Source organism: Hylobates moloch, unplaced genomic scaffold, assembly GCF_009828535.3.
Source record: "Hylobates moloch isolate HMO894 unplaced genomic scaffold, HMol_V3 SCAFFOLD_2, whole genome shotgun sequence".
NCBI lineage: Eukaryota > Metazoa > Chordata > Mammalia > Primates > Hylobatidae > Hylobates > Hylobates moloch.
In genome coordinates, this window is record NW_026652277.1 from 54,007,589 (window position 1) to 54,029,536 (window position 21,948).

The following is a 21,948-nucleotide window of genomic DNA, read 5'->3' on the forward strand; positions in this document are numbered from 1 at the left end:
CCCCCAGCTGGAAACCACCCAAATGCCCATCCACTAGAATGATCACAAGATATGTTGATGATCATAAGAATGTTCACAACATGGATGAATCATAAGAATGTTCACAACATGGATGAATCATACCAAACTGAGCAAAAGCGATGGGCAAAAAGGAGCCTAGTGTATGATTTAATATGATTCCACTTATATATATTTCAAAAACAGACAGAACTAATTTTAGTGTTAGAAGTGAGGCTATAGTTACTCTTTGGGGAGGCTGTGAGGAAGTGGCTGTAGGGGCTGGTTTTGGAGGCACTGGGAGTGTTCAGTTTCTTAATTTGGGTGACGACTACATGCTTATGTTTGATTTATACAAAATCCATCACAGTGTATACTTTCTACTTGTGCCTTTTTCTTTATGTATTTAATTTGTCAATTAAAAGTTTAAAATATTTGCCCATATTAGAAACTAACAAAAGTCATTGAAAATCATTTTGCTCACTTACTGAAGGTGTAGTTGGTTTATTGTCAGCTTCACGTTGATACAGACAATAATTTTTGACCCTCGGTTTCTATATTTATTAAGTATGGATAATAAGACATTTATGCTAATAACAACAGTAGTCATAAAAGCCCCCAGCTGGAAACCACCCAAATTCCCATCCACTAGAATGAACAGACACTGTGCTATGTCCTCTCTCTGGAAGACTGCACAGCAATCTTACAGTAGACAATTTAGGTGGAAGAGCTTTGAACATGGTGAAATCCCATACAAATTGCTAGGGAGATAACGTTTTGTTCCCATTCCTGATGTTTCCTTTCTATTAGCACAACAACCTTCAGCTCTCCCAAACTGCTGACCATTCTATCCCAGGAGAGTGAAACTGACAAGTTTGGTAAGTATAGAACATCCCTCTTTAATCTTTCCCTCTTGGAATCCGGAGTGTCTAGCATATGGGTTATTGAGCTATAGAGAGGCTGAGTGCATTCTCCGAATTTAGACAGGTAATAAATTACAGAGCTAGAATTTGAACTCAGGTTTCTCTTGGATTACACAGACCATGTTTTTAACCATTCCATTGTATTGCCTGCCTAATAAATAATCTATTATATACAAAATAAAGAGCTGAGTTGTTTGGTACAGGTAAGAATACAATAGGAACTCAGGGAAGGGAGTCTATATAGGGATTAAAGATGACAACACAGGCTATGTGCACCTGGAATCCAAGTGCTTTGGGAGGTTGAAGCTGAAGGATTGCCTGAGCCCAGCAGTTTGAGACAAGCCTGGCTAACATCAGGAGACTTTATCTCTACACAAAATTTAAAAATTAGCTGGGCATGATGGTGCATACCTTTAGTCCAAGCTACCCAGGAGGCTGAGGTAAGAGGATTGCTTGAGCATGGGAGGTCAAGGCTGCAGTGAGCCATGTTCATGCCACTGCACTCTAGCCTCGGTGACAGAGTGAGACCCTGTCTCAAAATTTTTTCTTTTTCTTTCTTTCTTTTTTTTTTTTGAGACAGGGTCTCATTCTGTTGCCTAGGTTGGAATGCAGGGGCATGATCTTGGCTCCCTGCAGCCTCCACCTCCTGGGCTCAAGCAGTCCTCCTGCCTCAGCCTCCTGAGTAGCTGGGACCACAAGCACATGCCACCACACCTGAATAATTTTTGTATTTTTTGTAGAGATGGGATCTTGCCATGTTGTCCAGGCTGTTCTCAAACTCCTGGGCTCAAGCCATCCACTTGACTCAGCCTCCGAAAGTGCTAGTGCTGGGATTGCAGACATGAGCCACCATGCCTGGTAATTTTTTTTTAATTTAAAAATTAAATTAAATTTTAAAAGATGCCAGGCATGGTGGCTCACGCCTGTAATCCCAGCACTTTGGGAGGCCGAGGCGGGTGGATCATGAGGTCAGGAGATCAAGACCATCCTGGCTAACACAGTGAAACCCTAAATAAATAAAATACAAAAAATTAGCCAGGCATGGTGGCGGGCGCCTGTAGTCCCAGCTACTCGGGAGGCTGAGGCAGGAGAATGGTGTGAACCTGGGAGGCGGACCTTGCAGTTAGCCAAGGTAGCGCCACTGCACTCCAGCCTGGGTGACAGTGAGACTCTGTCTCAAAAAAAAAAAAAAATGAAAAGATGACACCAGATTTTTCTATTCCCATACTATATGTGTCAATTCTTGTTAAGTTCGCTCAGTGTAATCCCCATGAGCCAGTATAGTTAGAATTAGCATTTACCTACTTCTAAGCCAGAATAGAAGAGGTGTCTGTTGGTGACAAAAATACAGTTAACAGGGTTTCATTCCAGTGCCCCATGCCAGGGCACCCACAGCCCGTTTCTCCATGGGTTTAGTTGCAGTGTGTCATTTACTGCTGTTGGTGTTTGCCTTTAAATTCTAGACTGCTTTGTAAGCCATTCTAAGGTATTAGAAGGGACAGGAAGCATATTTTCCAGCACCTGAAGTGTGAGAATAGGTAACGGGTATGTTAACAGCATTTCATAAAAGATTATTTTTTGAGGTATAATGTATATTCAATAAAAGCCTTGATTTGAGATGTTCAGTTAAATGGGTTTTGACAACTTGAATCACTCATGCAACCACCATTCAAAACAAGATATAGAACATTTTCATCATCCCAGAATCATACTGTATAATTTTGTTTGTGTGCATCTGGCTTTCTTTCACTCAGCATACTGTTTTGGTAATTCATTCATGTCATTACGCTTATCAGTAGTATTTAAATTTTTTTTATTTTTTAATTTTTGTGGGTACATATTTATGGGGTACAGGAAATAGTTTGGTACAGGCATGCAATGTGTAATAATCACATTATGGAAAATTGGGTATCCATCCCCTCAAGCATTTATCCTTTGTGTTATAAACAATCCAATTATACTTATAGCTATTTGTAAATGTATAATTAAATGAGTACTGACTATAGTTCGCTCATTGTGCTATCAAGTACTAGATCTTATTTATTCTTTCTAACTATTCTTTTTTTGTACCTATTAACTATCCCCACCTCCTGCTCACCCCCTCTGCCATTACCCTTCCCAGCCTTTGGTAACCATCCTATTCTCTACCTCCATGAGTTCAATTGTTTTGATTTTTAGAAACCACAAATAAGTGAGAATATGCAATGTTTGTCTTTCTGTGCCTGGCTTATTTCACTTAACAAAATGACCTCCAGTTATAATCATGTTTTTGCAAATGACAGGATCTCATCCTTTTCTATGGCTGAATTGTATTCCATTCTGTGTAGGTACCACATTTTCTGTATCTATTCATCTGTGGATGGACGCTTAGGTTGCTTCCAAATCTTGGCTATTGTGAACGGTCTACAACAAACATGGGAGTGTAAATATCTCTTTGATATTCTGATTTCCTTTCTTTTGGGAATAGATGCAGCAGTAGGATTGCTGGATCACACTGTAGCTCTATTTTTAGTTTTTTGAGGCCCCTCCAACTGTTCTCCATAGTGGTTGCACTAATTTACATTCCCAGGAGCATTGTACAAAGGTTCCTTTTCCACCACATCCTCACCAGCACTTGTTATTGCCTGTCTTTTGGATAAAAGCCATTTTAACTGGAGTGAGATGATATCGGTGTAGTTTTGATGTGCATTTCTCTGATGATCAATAATGTTGAGCACTTTTTCATATGCCTGTTTACCATTTGTATATCTTCTTTTGAGAAATGTCTATTCAAATCTTTTGCCCATTTTAAAAATCAGATTATTAGAGCCAAGTAGTATTGAATTGTGTAGATATACAACAGTTTGTTTATCCATTTTCCTGTTGATAGATATTTAGGTTGCCTCCAGTTTTTGCTTGTTATAAATAAAGCTGCCATGAACATTCTTGTGATAGTCTTTGTGTGAACATATATTCTCACTGCTCTTGGGTAAATACCCAGGAGTGGAACTGTTGAATCATAGGGTAGATATATGTTTATCACTGTGAGAAACTGCTAAACAATTCTTCAAAGGGTTGAACCATTTCAATTCCTACCATCAATGTTGCTCTGTATTCCCGAAGGAAAATTTTTTACAAAGCCAAACTGTGATGACATCTTAGTAAAGAGTATTTATCATGGTGTCTAGGGTGGGAAAAATTTCTGTGGGAATCATTTGGAGGGAGGAAAAAACAGCAAGAAGGAGCCAGGGGAGTGGATTGGCATGCACCAAAAAGCATTCACCAGGAAGCCAGCCTGGGGACACCACGTGGGCAGTGGGCTCCATAGCTACCAATCAAGGCTGTGTTCTCTGCTGATGGCATTCATTCCACATGCCAGGCCCTCTGTCTGTGATCCAAGAAATCTGGGCAACTTATTGTTTTTGCTCAAGTTGTACTTCATTGAAATTCTTTTTGGAGTGTCCCTTTCGGTCACAAGTTCCCTTTCTTGTGTGAGAGCCAAGATAGTGAAGCTTAGCACAGCAAGGCTTTTTGAATTTGTGCTGCTGACTTCACCACCAGTTGTGGTATCAGAGCTGGCTAACCTGACCCAGCTCGTGATCAGCTTTCCCTCGGCTTCTACAAGTAGAGAGCAACTTATTGTTTATCTTTTGAACTCTTCCCCCAAGTTACTTTTAGCCAGGTTTTTGGTTTGTTTTTTATGCTATTATATTTGAGGGAGGGCATGGCCTTTGGCACTGCTTTAAGGTGATTTCATTTTGAGACAAAACCTCATTCTCTGAGTTTTTCTTTAGATCATCATGACAGACACCAGAAATAGGTGAAGTGGCCCCCAAAAGAATAAATCTCAGCTTTCTTCAAGCATGGTTTATCCTGTCTGTGTATTCCTTTTAATTCAATCCTGTTAGTAAACATTCTTGTTAAAGTAGGTGACCAGCGGTCCTTATTCCTCAGCCAAATTCTGTATGGTAGACTAGGGTCCCAAATTTGGGCATAGCTTGGTTTCAACTCCTGTAATCTTTATGCTATTTCTCCAATTGGCACTCACTATAAGTGAGAAAAATACAAACCCCTATTTACTTCTCATTCCTTCTCTTTCAATGGAGGGTTTGTCCCTCCTCCCACCAAAAGCAAATTCTTTCATGTATGTTCTGGATTCTGTTCTGTCCTGCCTTCTCAGAGAATGCTTCTAACTGATTATTTATTACCTGTGGCAGAAATCATTGTCCTCCTAAATCTGGGCTTCTTCTTTCATGGTATAAAGTTGTTGCTGGGAAGCAGTAGCCACCCTACCAGAAACGACATTCCCTAACCTCCCTTGCCTTTAGGTGGAACCATATGACTAGTTCTTCTCAATATAATATGATTAGAAGTGGCATGGGTCCACCAGCTAGCTTCAAAAGCAAGAATGCTTCTTCTCCCTTTCTTAGGGGCAGCAAATATCTGGGTTACCAGTGGCAAATCCATACCAGTCTACAGCAACCTCAATTCTTGCCTCCTCAGAAGAAAGAATTCAACTGAGGGCCATAAGGCAGAAAAAGAGATGGAGATAAGTTTCAGAGCAGGAGTGGAAGTTTATTAAAAAGCTTTAGAGTAGGAATAAAAGGCAAGTACACTTGGAAGAGACCCAAACGGGCGACCTGAAGGACAAGTGCTGTGTTTGACTTTTTGACTCGGAGTTTTATATGCTCGCATATCTCTGGCATCTTGCACCCTTTTCTTTTGATTCTTCCCTTAGGGTGACACAGCTGCATGTGCAGTGCCCTCCTTGTGCTTGGGAGGTGAGCATGCACATGTGTTTAAGAAGTTGTACACATGCTCACCTGAGGCTTTCTTCCCATTTCCAGTGGAATGCCCCCCGAAGGTCATACTCTGCCATTTTGTCTCTCAATGTGCAATGCCTGGGTTCACTTGCCCAACTCTTGAAAGCTGCCGATTACCAGTTACGGTGTTTCCTCTCTGTATAGGAAGACTGCCTTTCCCTGGTGCTGGCCGTGACCAAGTATTATTTTAGAGAGACGGTTAACAACTGCCTGGCCATCACCTGATGGGCACCTGACCTTCCTAGTAGGGGTGTTGGGGGAGCCCTCTCCTGCCCTTCTCATGCCTGGCTAGCTACCTACTGTAACACCTTCTGCCATTTGATGCAGAGAGGCACAGCAAACTTGAAAACCAAGTACTAAGGATGACACTTCCACAAGATGGATGGAGCCTGGGTTTCAGTATTACCATTTAGAGAAGACCGAGCTACCATTAACAATACCTGCTTGGGGCTGGTCTGAAGGTAGTGAGTTATCTCAACTGATTGGTCACAGTCAGTTACAGATCAAACTCTTCGTTCTACTCTTTCCCCACTTCTCATTACTGCACTTGACTCATCTGAAAGAAAGAAAGAAAGAAAGAAAGAAAGAAGAAAGAAGGAAAGAAAGAAAGAGAGAAAAGAAAGAAGGAAAGAAAGAAAGAAGGAAAGAAAGAAAAAGAAAGAAAGAAAGAAGGAAAGAAAGAAAAGAAAGAAGGAAAGAAAGAAAGAAAAGAAAGAAAGAAGGAAAGAAAGGAGAGAAAGAAGAAGAGAAAGAAAAAACAGAACATCTGTTTTGAACTTTATGTGAGTGAGAAATAAATTTTTATTGTGTTTGACCTATTATATATTGCAGAGTCCTTTGGTTATAGCAGTTGTCATTACCTTGACTAGTAAATTATTTTTCTTTCCTTTGCATCTTCCATTTTTCTCTCTATCAGTATCTATCTATCTGCATTCAGACATGAACAAGCATCTCCCAGCTTAAAAACAAGCAAACCTTCCCCAGACTTCACACCCATGTTCAGTTTTCTCTTTACTCTCTTTCATAGACAATCTTATTAAGAATGTTGTATATGTGCAGTCTTAATTGCTTTGCCTTTCATTCACTCTGTACTCCAATTCACATGGCTTCTTTGCCACCACTCTATTAAAACAGCTCTTGTTCAAGGTCCTCAAAAGCTGTCAGGTTTCCAGACCCAGCATACGCCTTTTGGTTCTCATCTTAACTCTCAGAAAGATTTAACACAGCTGACCACTCCCTCCTTTCTGACACACTTTCTTCTCTTGCATCCTTGAAACCAACCTCTTACTTGAATGACTCACAGGCATTTTAAATTTATCATATCCAAAACTGATCTACAATCTCATTCCTCTATTTGCTCATCTCAAAAAATGCTACTTCCATCCATCCACTGGCTCATGCCATAAATCTGAGGCTAAGTTTTGACACTTGCTGGAGAAAGTCGCCATCCATAGACAGTCCAACAGGCCAATTTACTTCCAAATTTTTCTTAAATGTAAATACTCTTCTCATTTGCACTCTTCCCCATAATCCTGTCCTTTCTCCATATATATTTTTTAAAATATAGATTGGATTGGCTGGGGGTGGTGGCTCACACCTGTAATCCCAGCACTTTGGGAGGCCGAGGCAGGCAGATTTACCTGAGATAAGGAGTTTGAAACCAGCCTAGCCAACGTGTTGAAACCCTGTCTCTACTAAAAAGACAAAAATGAGCCGGGCGTGGTGGCTGGTGCCTGTAATCTCAGCTACTCAGGAGGCTGAGGCAGGAGAATTGCTTGAATCTGGCATCTTGGGAGGTGGAGGTTGTGCAGTGAGCCAGAGACAGCACCACTGCACTCCAGCCTGGGCAACAAGAGTGAAACTCCATCAAAAAAAAAAAAAATCTATATATAGATACATAGATAGGTCAGATAATGTCGCTTGCCTTCAAAAATCCTTCAGAAGATTCCCACTGCACTTAGGAGAAATTCCCTAATTCTGTTTTTCTTTCCAACTTTTACTTTCAGTTCAAGGGGTACATACGCAGGTTACACGGGTAAATTGCATGTCACAGGAGTTGGGGTACAGATAATTTTGTCACCCAGGTAATCAACATAGTTACCCGAGGTAGCTTTTCAAACCTCACCCTCTCCCACCCTCCACCCTCTCCCACCCTCCACCCTCAAATAGGCCCCAGTACTCTCGTTCCCTTTTTTGTATCAGTGTTTAGCTCCCACTTATAAGTGAAAACATCTGGTGTTTGGTTTTCTATTCCTGCATTAATTCCCTTAGGATAATGCCTAGTTCTTAATACCACTGTTATACCTTCACATAATCTTGCCCCTTTCTATGTCTTTAGCTTTATCCACCACTCACTTTCCCTTGCTCACTATATTCCAGTTTTTCTTTCAAATCTTTGAAATGGAAAAGCTCTCTCCTACCTCAGAACTTCTCTAATTCAAAGCGCAAATATAAACAACTTAAGCGAAAAAGGAAATATGGTAGTGCATGCAAGTGAGGAACCTAGGAGGCAGCTGGCTTCAGGTGTGGCTGGTTCTGGGAACTCAAATTATGACCCTATTGCTCTGTTGCTTCATCTTTTAACTCCACTTATCTTTGATTTAATTCCTTCTTATCACAGACTGTCATTATGGAGGCAGAATATTCACTGTCAGAGATGCCTGTTTGTGAAGTAGGGAATGAACCTTACTCAAAGAGTGATCTGGCCTTTGCTCTTGGTTTCTGGGAGGTAATCTTCAGGTCCTTGGAATGTCATGCCTGACAAGTGTGTCTCTGTTTGCCTGGGGGCCTTGGGCCAGCCAGATAGTAACAATGTGATTTAGAGCTTTGTGATTGTGGCTTTGAGCCACACCACCAAGGTTACTTAAGGTGGGGACTTTGGGTACTGGAGACTGAAATCAGTCATGTGGCTAATCAATTTTGCCTGTATGGAGCTCCAGTAAAACTCTGGACCCTGAGGCTTGAGAGAATTTTCTGTGTGGCAGTACTTTGCATACCGTCACAAACTTACTCCAGGGCAGTAATGCTGTCCTGACTCCATGGGGAGAGGACAACCGGAAGCTCCACATCTGGCACCTTCTGATATAGGAGTTAAAAAGAAATTATTTAGGCAAATAGTGAGGGTAAGGAAGTCCTCGGTAAGGTTTTCCTTTTAATGAAAAGCAGCCACCAAATCATTTCTTTTGTAACAAAGAGCAGCCTGGAAGATTGAGCTGCAGACATAGAAGAGAAAGCTAGAAGCTTGCACAGGTGAATGCCAGCAGCTGTGCCAATAGGAAAAGGCTACCTGGAACTAAGCATGTTCAAAATAACAGCTCTATTTTCCCTTCTCTTTGCCAGATACATGTACAGTAAGGAGCAGACAACATGGTGCCAGCCAAGTGGAAAGCCCATTTGCATAATCAGATTAGGGTGGGGTGGCCAGTCTTCCCCACCCTCCCTGTATGTAAACATCACACCTGGTCCAACCAATCTGTGGGTCCTATGCAAATCAGACACTGCCTCCTCAAGTGTGTCTATAAAATCCAGTGCCCTCCCACTACACTCCGGACTTCCTTTTCAGGCATCTCTCTCTCTCTCTCTCTCTCCCTCCCTCCCTGTCTCTCTCTCTCTCTCTCTCTCTCTCTCTTGCCTGTTAAACTTGTGCTCCTAAACTCACTCCCTCTGTGTGCGTGTCCATGTTCTTAATCTTGGCGTGACACAATGAACGCAGGGTATTTACCCTAGACAATGATACCGCTTCACTTCCAGGTCCATGTGTCTCCTCCCTGGCCTGCATTTAACTTGTATTCTTTCCCTGCAGTCAACTGTAACCATGAGTACAGCAACTTTCTGTGAGCTCCGTGAATTCTTCCAGTGAATTATCAAAGGTATGTTTTGGGAACCTCCTGAGCTTGCTGTCGGTGTTGGAAGTAGGTAGTCTTGTGTAGACTGTGCTTTCTCTGACTATACTGTTGGCTGACTCTCACACCATTACACATTCTTAGCTTAATAACTGCTGCTAAATGATTCAGTTTTTCCTGATATTATACAAGAAAGGCTCCAGAGAACAACACTTTGTCTGGCTAGGTTAAAACAAGTGTCCAGGTCCCCAGCTCAAGGTTAAAACGTCCAAGGCCGAAAGCCCTCCAGTTTCCCCTGGACACCTTGCTCCTGCTTCTGCTACGACCTTCTGGAGAACGCGTATTTCTCATTTTCTTCTTAAATTGCCATTTTCGCTTTAGGAGATGAATGTTTTCCTTTGGCTGTTTTGGCAATGACTCTGAATTAAAGCGATGCTAACGCCTTGTTTCCCCCTAATTGTTAAAAGCTATGGACTGCAGGAAGATGGCCCGCGTCTCTTACAGTGTCGTTTGGATCATGGCCATTTCTACAGCCTTTGAACTGGGATCAGTTGCCGGGCTGGGCCATCAGGAATTTGCGCTTCCATCTCGGGGAGACCTGGCCTTCAGAGATGACAGCATTCGGCCCCAGGAGGAGCCTGCAATTCGGCCTCGGTCTTCCCAGCGTGTGCCGCCCATGGGGATACAGCACAGTAAGGAACTAAACAGAACCTGCTGCCTGAATGGGGGAACCTGCATGCTGGGGTCCTTTTGTGCCTGCCCCCCCTCCTTCTACGGACGGAACTGTGAGCACAATGTGCGCGAAGAGAACTGTGGGTCTGTGCCCCATGACACCTGGCTGCCCAAGAAGTGTTCCCTGTGTAAATGCTGGCATGGCCAGCTCCGCTGCTTTCCTCAGGCATTTCTACCCGGCTGTGATGGCCTTGTGATGGACGAGCACCTCGTGGCTTCCAGGACTCCAGAACTACCACCGTCTGCACGTACTACCACTTTTATGCTAGCTGGCATCTGCCTTTCTATACAAAGCTACTATTAATTGACATTGACCTATTTCCAGAAATACAGTTTTAGACATCATGCAAATTTCAAGACCAGTAAAGGCTGCTGCTACAATGTCCTAACTGAAAGATGATCATTTGTTAGTTGCCTTAAAATAATGAATACATTTCCAAAATGGCTTCTAACATTTCCTTACAGAACTAACTACTTCTTATCTCTTTGCCCTGCCCTCTCCCAAAAAACTACTTCTTTTTTCAAAGGAAAGTCGGCCATATCTCCATTGTGCCCAAGTCCAGTGTTTCTTTTTTTTTTTTTTTTTTAAGACTGAGTCTTGCTCTGTCACCCAGGCTGGAGTGCAATGATGCGATCTCGGTTCACTGCAACCTCCACATCCCAGGTTCAAGCAACTCTCCTGCCTCAGCCCCCCAAATAGCTGGGATTACAGGCATGTGTCACCACGCCCGGCTAATTCTTTTGTATTTTTAGTAGAGACGGGGTTTCACCATATTGGCCAGGCTGGTCTCGAACTCCTGACCTTATGATCCACCCGCCTCGGCCTCTCAAAGTACTGGAATTACACACGTGAGCAACTGCACAAGGCCTGGTGTTTCTTGATACATGTAATTCTACCAAGGTCTTCTTAATATGTTCTTTTAAATGATTGAATTATATCTTCAGATTCTTCAAGACTAATTCTAATGTGGACCTTAGAATACAGTTTTGAGTAGAGTTGATCAAAATCAATTAAAATAGTCTCTTTAAAAGGAAAGAAAGCCTCTTTAAGGGGAGGAACAAGAGTGCTGAAGGAATGGAAGTCCATCTGCAAGTGTGCAGGGAGACTGGGTAGGAAAGAGGAAGCACATAGAAGAGAGGTTGGAAAACATAAAATGAGTTACTTGATTGGTGATTAGCTGGTGGTAGAGAAGCAAGTAAAAAGGCTAAATGGAAGGGCAAGTTTCCATCATCTATAGAAAGCTATATAAGACAAGGACTCCCCCTTTTTTTCCCAAAGGCATTGTAAAAGAATGAAGTCTCCTTAGAAAAAAAAATTATACCTCAATATCCCCAACAAGATTTCTTAATAAATTGTGTTTCCTCCAAGCTATGCAATTCTTTTAACTGTTGTAGAAGAGAAAATGTTCACAATATATTTAGTTGTAAACCAAGTGATCAAACTTCATATTGTAAAGCCCATTTTAAAAATACATTGTATATATGTGTATGCACAGTAAAAATGGAAACTATATTAAAAAAAAAAAAAACAAGTGTCCATCCCTGAACTGATCAATACCCTGGAGAAAAGAGTACTGCAGGCAGGTCTTGGTCACGTAGCAGCCTAAACTACAAGAATTTAGATTACCAAAAGAATGGGGATAGGGACGTTGAGTGAACAAAAACAACAGGCATCCAATATGGAATGTGTTCAACAGCATTTTACTTTGTTTGGAACATTTCTGATTTCGAGTCCCCTCCCTCACCATCACAGTTTCCTAATGATTAAGTCTACTCGTCATTTGGGTTTCAGATTATCTGTCACTAAACCAGAGAGGCTTCTCTAATGTCTTATAGCTTTTGTCAGTTGGTAATTATATATTCCTTCATTTGACTGTTAGTTGAATATATATATTTTTAGAGACAGGGTCTTGCTGTATTGCCCAGGCTGAAGTGCAGGGGTTATTCACAGGCATGATCATTGCACACTACAGCATTAAACTCCTGGGCTCAAGCAATCCTTCTGCTTCATCCTCCTGAGTAGCTGACGTATGTCACCTCACCCAGCTTCATTTAATATTTTAGTGCCACTTTGACTCTAAGCTCCATGAATGCAGGACCACATCTATATTGTTCATCACATTGTAGGTGCTCAAACACACTTTCAGATCAAATAAATAACAATGAAAGAAAAATCTGTCAGTGGATTACCTTCATCTCAGATCTTGTGCTAATTCCTCAAATGTTCTTTTTTAGTAAAAGGTCAGTAAACGAATATCTGATTAAACTTTGGACTCACTTGTTAGAATCCATGAAAGAAACTAGCTTCAGTTTTACAGTCAGGAATTCAAGAACTGCACAGCCCTCAGAAGTGAAAAATCACTGGGTAGATTTGCCTCATCATCCTTTATTGAAACAAAATACATAATCTGTTTGGAAATATGTCTCATGATAAATTAATAAACTATTATTAAATGTTTTATTTGATTTCAGCTACACAGTAACCTAGTAAGATAAGTAACACAGGCAATTCTGTTTAACAGATGGAAAGAAAAAAAAAGAAAAGCCTGAGAACCTGAAGGGTGAGAATAATTACTCAGGATCACATGGGAAACTTAGTGGTCAAACAAGATGATTACTCAGCAATCCTGAAGTGTAGCTCTGTATTCCTTTCCACCAGCCCAGTGTTGCCCATCCTCTCAACCTTGGTGAATACACGTTGCTATCTTCTCAGTTATGGGATGTCACACCATATTCAATGCAGTGAATTTGAATATGAACAGATATTAAGTTTTCCCTATTTTATGAACATTCTGGTTACTTGGCCTTTCCTTGTGACATTCTTTGTTACATTTTCCACTTTTTAGTTAGTGATTTACTCCATCCCTATACTCAATCCCAGTGGTTATGGGATTTTCCCCATCCCCATCCCCATCCCAGAGGCACTCTGGCCAATGAAAGTCTGGCATCCTCCAGGCAGGCACTCTTTCCCAGTGGACTTGAACCTGGGACAATATGAAGCTGGCACTTCTGTGCAGTCAGCTTGCTCCCATGTAGAACCTGAGACTGAAACCAATCTGTGGAAGGCAGAGCTGAAAGATGAAGGAAATCCATGACCTAGTGATACGTTTTGAACCCTGAATCCAGCTGTGCCTAAAGCCTATACTATCCCTGGATTTTCAGTTACACAATCCAGTAAATTTCCTCCCTTGCATAAGTAGGATTTTCTGTCTTTATCATACAGAAGGCTTTTAAGTACAATATCCTATAATATCATACTCTCATTCAATTGCATTCCCATACTCTTCTTCAAGAGGGAGGGAAATTAGTGAAATTACAGCTATTTCCCAGAGTTACACTGCATATAACAATAGGATTGGCTACGACAAAACAAAACTAAACTGAAAGTCACTTCACTAGGAGTTAGCTGCATTCTCCTAGTCTAAAATGCTTCATTTGGTACCATTCTCCTTCAGGTGAGTGATGAGAGGGCACCTCCTCTCATCCCTAGGATAGATTAGCCCCTACTGCTGGTCTCTTACTTTGCTCACTAGCAGGTCTTCCAGAATTTTCCCCAATGAGATTTGATGTTCTAGATGGCCTTAACACTGCTGAGATTCCCTCTAGCTATCTAGACACATATCTTCCTTCTTCTCTCTGTCAAGTGTCATTGCAAATGTATCCCAGGAAAATCCTGCTACAATTCTTTCAAATCTCAGAATACAATTTTCAGGTACAATCTGTTTGCAAATAATATACCTGTCCAAAAGTTAAGCCTAACTAATGACTCACTTTTCTGATTGCCAGCCTCACAGAAACAAGAATGAAGTGTGGGGTCGGGGGTGGTGGGATGCTATAGGAATTCTTTTGAGTCAGAAAAATTCAGTATACAGGACCACTTAGTTGGCAATAATGGTTTCAGCACCAGACATTTTTAGACTTTCACTTAAAAATTCAAAGCTTTGATATTTCTCAGGACAAGATGAATTTTGTCTGTGCCCTGGCCAGTGAATTCAGCAATTACTTTTCCTTTGCCGAAATGATGAGTGTTTCAGTTTTCCAGGAACTAACATTGCCTAATTGGATGTCATACCTCAATGGATGACAGGATCATAGTGAATAATAATAATTCGGTAAAATTGTTTTGTTACTAGTACTTATAGGAATTTAAACAAAGTTGGTAGGTGGTGCTGGTTCTTCTCAACAGATCATTGTCTTTTAAAAGGGGGGAAAGTGACGAGATAACAGGCACAAACTAATTCCTTTCATAAGTGAGGTTGTAGAATTCATGATGCCAATACTTAGGCTATATATAAGTGAAGATAGAAAGCCATGTCATTTTCTAAGCTCAACAAAAATAAAAGAGAGGGCTGGGCATGATGGCTCACGCCTGTAATCCCAGCACTTTGGGAGGCTGAGGCAGGCAGATCGCTTGAGCTCAAGAATTCGAGACCAACCTGAGCAACATGATGAAAACTCGTCTCTCAAAATATATATAATATAATATAATATAATATAATATAATATAATATAATATAATATAATATATAATATAATATAATATAATATAATATAATATAATATAATATAATTAATATAATATAATAATAAAATTGAGGATTGTCCATATTAGTCATTTTTTTCTCAAATATTCCTGGTAATAAGAATACCAAAGGCTTAGTCATTGCTATGATATGTAGCAGAAAATACTCTGGCCGGCCAGGTGCAGTGGCTCACACCTGTAATCCCAGCACTTTGGGAGGCCGAGGCGGGTGGATCACGAGGTGAAGAGTTCGAGACCATCCTGGCCGACATGGTGAAACCCCATTTCTACTAAAAATAGAAAAATTAGCTGAGCGTGGTGGCACGTGCCTGTAGTCCTAGGTTCTTGGGAGGCTGAGGCAGGAGAATCGCTTGAACCTGGGAGGTGGAGGTTGCAGAGAGCTGAGATCACGCCACTGTACTCCAACTTGGTGACAGAGTGAGACTCTGTCAAAAAAAAAAAAAGAAAAGAAAAAAGAAAATACTACTCTGGGCTCAGAATTAGGAGACCTAAACTTTGGCCCTGTGTGGCCCTAAGCAAGTACTTCTCTTTGGGTCTGTCCTCATGTATAAAATATTGAATAACTACTGAGGAAATGTTTAACCTAAATTTTGATGACTGATGATGTCATTCATCTCAGTTTCAGTTCAGTGTGCATGGCCTAATTGACATGACCTAAACACAAACTGTCTCTCTCAAGGACCTTTGAAGGTGACCACAGCAGCTAAAATGAATTGAGCTGGGAGAAAAGGAGAGGCAAGATATTGATATTAATTATTCATTCATTTATTTACAAATACTTTCGAGCACTTAATAAGCACCAGACACTACTACATGTGCTGAGGATACAACAGTGAACAAATCGAAGATCCGGTCTTCATAGAGTTTATTTTCCAGAAGGGTGGATATGTCATGAGCAAATAAACATGTAAAACAGAGTGTGTCCAAAGGTGACAAGTCTTGTGTAGAAAAGTAGAGTGAGAAAGAGGGGGTGCTTCAGGTTGCTCTTTTGTATAGGATAGCTGTGAGTGAGATGGCTTTTGAAGAGAGACCTACAGGAGGTCAAACTCAGGCTATTTCCTGCTTTGGACTAGCAAGTGCAAAGACCCTGAGGTGGGAGTGTATTTGGCGTGCTTTAGGGGTTGCTGGATCACAGTGAGGAAGAGGAAGAGTGGTAGGAGATGAGATCAGAGGGAAGGAAAAATGGAAAAAGAAGCTGGAAGCTGTTATTTACTTGAGTATGAATTGTCCTCATCTCCTTATTTGTGGATTTTTTGCTACCTGAATTAGGCAGGGGGAAATATACTGGCTCAGTGTGATAATAGCATCTGTTCTGATTTGGATGGAACCAGGATCTGATCTGCACAGAAACACAAGTATTCCTTGGAGAGTGAAGCAACATTTCCTTCATTTTCAGCAAAGTTTAACTGATTTTATATCAGTGCCTTCAGTCTCTCCCTTCCTCTAGTGTGTGGCCCTGTAGTAGTCCTACTAACTAACACAAGTGTGGTGGATGCAGTGAGACAGGCACTCAGCGTCCATTCCAGCTTCCTTCATGTGTGTCTTCCAGTATTGCAGAAACTAGAAATCTAAAAACCATTTAGATTTCTAGCCCCAGAACTCATCTATGGCTAGATTAGATGCTCTTGCATGAGTCAGGAAGGTGAAAATGAGGCAGAATCACTTCCTGCTTTTCTCGCTCTCTGTTGCCCAATGAGCTTTTTCTGCAGTAAACGCCAGTATCTAGTCACCAGTTTCATGGGCGTGAGAAGGCAGTTATAAAGGCAGCAGCAGGAATGGCTTTCAGGGCTGCATTAGCATGTTCATTGGCCGTAGACACTCTTGCCTCGATGGGCCCCTTCCTCCATTAAAAAAATTAAAAATTTTATGACAGTGTTGGGATAAAGATGAGTATATATATTTTTAAATTTTTTTATTTTCATAGGTTTTTGGGGAGTAGGTGGTGTTTGGTTATATGAGTAAGTTCTTCAGTGGAGATTTGTGAGATTTTGGTGCGTCCATCACCCAATTAGTGTACACTGAGCCCAATTTGCAGTCTTATGTCGCTCACCCCCTCCCACCTTTCCCCCCAAGTCCCCAAAGTCCATTGTGCCATTTTTATGCCTTTGCATCCTCATAGCTTAGCTCCCACTTAGGAGTGAGAACATATGTTTGATTTTCCTTCCTGAGTTACTCACTTAGAATAATAGTCTTCTATCCCATCCAGGTTGCTGCGAATGCCATTAATTCATTACTGAGTAGTAATTTTTATTTTATGGCTGAGTAGTATTCGCTGTCTCTCTATATATAGCTCTCTCTCTATATATAGCTATATAATAGCTCTCTCTCTCTATATATAGCTATATAATAGCTCTCTCTACATATACACATATATCTAGAGAAATCATTCTATATATACATATAGATATATATACCTTCATATATATATAGTATGCATATATATGTATTTATTGTATATATAGAGAGAAATACACACACACACACACACACATATTATATATATAGCGAGAGAGAGAGAGACAGAGATTTATTTTAGGAATTGGCTCACATTATTGTACAGGCAGGCAAGTCCAAAATCTTCAGAGTGAGCTGGTCAGCTGGAGCCCCAGGGAAGAGTTGATATTGCTGGTCAAGTCTAAAGGCAGTCTGCTGGCAAAATTCTCTCTGGCTAATGGGAAGAAGAGGGAGTCTTTATCTGTTAAGGCCTCCAGCTGATCAGATGAGAGCCACCCACATTAGGGAAGGTAATCTGCTTTACTCAGTCTGCTGATTTAAACGGTAATCTCATTTAAAAAAGACTCTCACAGAAACAATTAGAGTAATATTTAACCAAATACTGTGGTCTAGCCAATTTGACACAGAAAATTAACCATCACAGTCCCCATTCACATAAATCCTCTTTCTTCTGCCGTCTGGCCTGAAAGATGCTCTCCTGGGAAATCACTGTTCTCTCAACTGTTTTCAGCATGATAGCCTTATCTTCTCTGCTCAAGTCAGCAGGTGAGGTGGAGCGGCCAGCTCTTTCCTCCCCACAGTGTGCTTTCTCACCCTTGAACCCACTCTCTACCCTCACCCACTCTCACCCTCTGCTCAGGTGAAGACTGTGCAGTTCTCAGTGCTGCGACTCACCAGATTCCATCCTCTCTTCCCAAGCTTACTTCAGCAGCGGACTCAGCCCTGCTCCTCCGCCCTGCCCTTTGCCATAATCTGTACTGACTTTGGAATCCACATTAACCTTTTAGATTCCTTTACCCCAGAGGTATTTCCTGGGTTAAAGACCTCCACCTTTGACCTGCCTTAGTCAGTGTCGTTAACACTCAGGGTAATCTCTGTTTCTGAGATCTATTATCCCATTTGCAGCCACAGCCTGTCATCTCCTTCATCCCACGCAGGAAGCCCATCTCTAGCTTCCCTGGAACCTCTCCTGCGTCACATAATCTATCCCATTTCATTCACTAATTCTATTTGCCTTCACTGCTTCCTGCCTTGCTTACTAGAATCATAGACTCCCTGTGTGCCCCTAAATTCTGGACTTCACTTCCAAAGAACCCAGGGAAATAAATGTAAAGTAGGAATAAGGTGGCCATGTGGTAGATAAAATTAGATGGGATTTCCTCCTCCTTTTCTTATTGCTCTTATTCTTCATCTTCCTCTCATTCATTTTCATTTGTGTTTCCAGGTAACTGTGCTTTGAAGAAAGAGGCGGAACTTTGAAGCTGTGGCTCATTTCCTCCTCAGAGCCATCTAACTTGAGCCACCCCAGTGCTCCTCCTACCTCTCCATTTCACTTCCAAAACACTTGGTGACTGCCTAGCTCGCCAACACAGAGAATCACTGTTCTAGAGGATTTCTACCCTAAAAGCCTCCGTTTTCTTCTCTCAACTCCTCCACCCTGTAACCCCACAAACTTACACACAGTTACACCTCCTACTTTATAGTGACTACTGAAAATAGTCCTTCCTATTTCAGGATGTGTCCCTCCAGAAATAGATGCTGAGAAAAGGATCCAGGGATCCCAGGAAGCTCTGGGAAGTGAGTGCGGAAGTGAGACAGGAAAAGAAAGCAAGCCAGTACAGGGTGTGTTGTGAGTCAGTTGTCACTGCGGGCAGCTGGGGCTCAGACTTCCTGGGGGTATCAGGGGCAGCATAGATCATGCCTCAGAGTTGTCTCACTTGGGAGGCAAGAGCCTGTGGTATTTATCCATGGCCTCCATCTGTCACCGGTTGAGAGCTGTCCCAGGGGTGTTACTCTCTGACACTTCTGTTCTGACCCAAGTGTGGGCCAAGGCAGCTCCCACAGACACATAAAGGCTGCAGCAGGGTCACCGGCACTTGCAGTAAGGAGAGTCAGAACGTAGGAAATGCTGAGTGTCAGGGACATCTATGGGGCACCAAGAACCTTCTATGTTTCCTATCCAACTAGCTTTACTGTAAATGTAACTATCCCTGTTTCTAGCTTCCTATCCTTTTATTCATTGTCTTAGGTATTCTTGGATGCATCATTTTAATTTAATCCTCTTGACCATAGAAGTTGGCATTATCTCAATTTTATAGAAGAAGAAACTGAGAAATGAAGAGTAAGCAACTTCACAAAAATTACCAAGCTAGTAAGTTCTGGAACTGTGATTTAAAGACTCAAAAATCCAAGTATTTTCTAGTGGAGCAGAAATGCAAGGGCGGAACCTTGGGACCGCCCGTCATTATTAGCAATGTCCTGGGTAATAAGAGATGGGTTCAGAGTAGAAATAGAGGGGTTATGTCAGAGGAGGGAAAAAACTCTTCATCTAAGACCGGTTTTGACCAACTCTTCCCTGACTCCATTGCTGTTGACACAGCACACTAAAGCTTAGTAGGCCAGAATCTTACTGTTTCCCCAGAGGCCCTTATATAATTTCTAAGAACAAAGATCAGCTAAAATGCAATTTGCAGAATAAGTGATGTCTGGCATATAATAAGGACTCAATTTAATTTAACAATTATGTATTGATAACCTAATATGTGCCAGGCGTTGGACTAGATGCTAAGAATCATGGCGGACCACAAATATTGACTGACAGAGGCAGGAGTTCGGTTTTGAATATGAAATATATACCCCACATTCTCAAACTAACTAATACATAACCATCAACTAATGATGGCCACTTAACTTTCGCAATTAAGACGAACCTAGTACTCAATAGTTTTCTCAGATCTGCCTTGACTTATTTTCATTTAACATTTAACAACAGCAGATAATGTTGACATGAAAAGAGCACACTAAACATAGGATTGATGTGAGGATTAAATGAAATAATTGCCAAATCCCAGGCATTTAATATAATTGATCATTCTTATCTTTATTATAGACTGTAAGTCCCATGAAAACAGGCACTGAATTTTTTTTTCTTTTTTTTTGAGATGGAGTCTCGCTCTGTCACCCAGGCTAGAGTTCAGTGGCATTATCTAGGCTCACTGCAACCTCTGCCTCCCAAGTTCAAGCAATTCTCCTGCCTCAGCCTCCTGAGTAGCTGGGATTACTAGGGTGCACCACCATGCCTGGCTAATTTTTGTATTTTTAGTAGAGACTGGGTTTCACCATGTTGGTCAGGCTGGTCTCAAACTCTTGACCTCAAGCGATCCATCCACCTCGGCCTCCAAAAGTGCTGAGATTACAGGCATGAGCCACCATGCCCAGCCGAACGGGTAGTAAATTTTTACATGTATATGCAGCTTTTAGAGTAGTGCTTAGCACACAGTAGGCCCTTCAGTTCACATTGATAGGCTGAATGAGTAATATGGATATTATTACTCCAATTTTTCAGATGAAATTAATACTCAGAGAGATTGAATAAGCTGCTCACTTTCTCAAAGCTAGTTGCTGTAAGAGTTGGGATAAATGACCTATTTCTTTTTTTTTTTATCCTATGTACAGTCATTCCTAATAAATAACGTACTTCTAACTCCACTGTGCCCTAAGGGCTTCTCTAAAGCATGTAGCGTGATGCTGAGCACACAGTAGTCCTTCAACGGTTGCCACTATTGCTCTGTGTCACCCGTCAGTGGTGTGTTATTACTGTCTTATGATAAACTTCTCCATTGGCTTGCAGGTACAGAGAGCAACTCTGCTGCTTCTCCTCCTGAGTGCGACATCATCTTCCTGCTCTTCCTTCCATTTGCTCTGTTGGCTCCTACTCCCCTTCCACTGAGGTAACTGTAGCTTTCCCCAGGGCTTAGGCCCACGCCCTGCTGAACCTCTATCTCTGTGTGTTTGTCTGCACGTCTGCAATCGCTTCAACTCAAACTGCACCCACCAACGACATGATCCTTAGAAGCTGCCAAATCCTCGTTGCCGAATGGTTTCAGTACTGCTACTGCTGGAGAAAAAGAAGAAAAAGTCACATCCTTCCCCCCCAACAAAGAAAGGGGGAAACATGGAACCAGGGAAATTCTGTAAGTAATGGTGAACTGTTTATTCAGGGCTCCAACTCTGCCCTTGCACATGTGCCCCGCTGTGGCACAGTCCATAGTTCTGAACTTTGGATAGCACAGTGCTCGGCAAGCGGAAGATGGTACCTTCTGGTCTGAGAGCCTCCTGACCAGTCTTGTCAGATTGAAAGATATTGGCTTGGCTCTACCAAGGTGGCTTCTGTCCTGTACTAGATGACTTTATATTATTGATATGTAAGCTTCTGAGATACTTATTTAGACTTCAGTATTACTGACCGTTAGATGCCAGTAATGTGTGGTGAAGTTGCTCAGTGTGTGAAGTCAGAGAATTCATGAGACACCCAAATGTTCAGATCTACCTCCCAAACCCAGAGCCCGAGAAATGGGCCTCTAAAGTAAAGAGCTTTGTGACTGTTGCTATTGCTGTATCATGGTCCCAGCATGAGAGAGTCAAGGTTATGGATTTTGGATCTACTGTATAGAAATCTGTTTGTTTTGTGGCTCTAGAACTATATCTAGAGTGATCTTAACCTTTCTGAGCCTCTTTCCAGACTAGTAAATTGAGATAAGGTTACCTGCCTCATGGTGTTGTTATAAAGTCAAAATGAGATAAAATATATGAATTGCTCATAGTGAGTGTTAAGAAATGGTGCTTATTATTATTGAAACAAGAGGACCTCTGAA

At 41.6% G+C, this 21,948-nt stretch overlaps 1 protein-coding gene across 1 annotated transcript; it reads left to right on the forward strand.

Moving 5' to 3' along the window:
* The first annotated feature begins 9,410 nt into the window (after positions 1-9,410).
* Positions 9,411-11,113, forward strand: LOC116466573 (teratocarcinoma-derived growth factor 1). Its single transcript, XM_032149280.2, has 2 exons — positions 9,411-9,591; positions 10,032-11,113. Exon 2 carries the CDS (start codon positions 10,034-10,036, stop codon positions 10,598-10,600), a length of 567 nt encoding a protein of 188 aa, XP_032005171.1. The 5' UTR covers positions 9,411-9,591; positions 10,032-10,033; the 3' UTR covers positions 10,601-11,113.
* The last annotated feature ends 10,835 nt before the right edge of the window (positions 11,114-21,948 follow it).

Bases quoted from the DNA above. Each gene is read 5' to 3' on its own strand.
- LOC116466573 (XM_032149280.2), top strand. From the start codon at position 10,034: ATGGACTGCAGGAAGATGGCCCGCGTCTCTTACAGTGTCGTTTGGATC.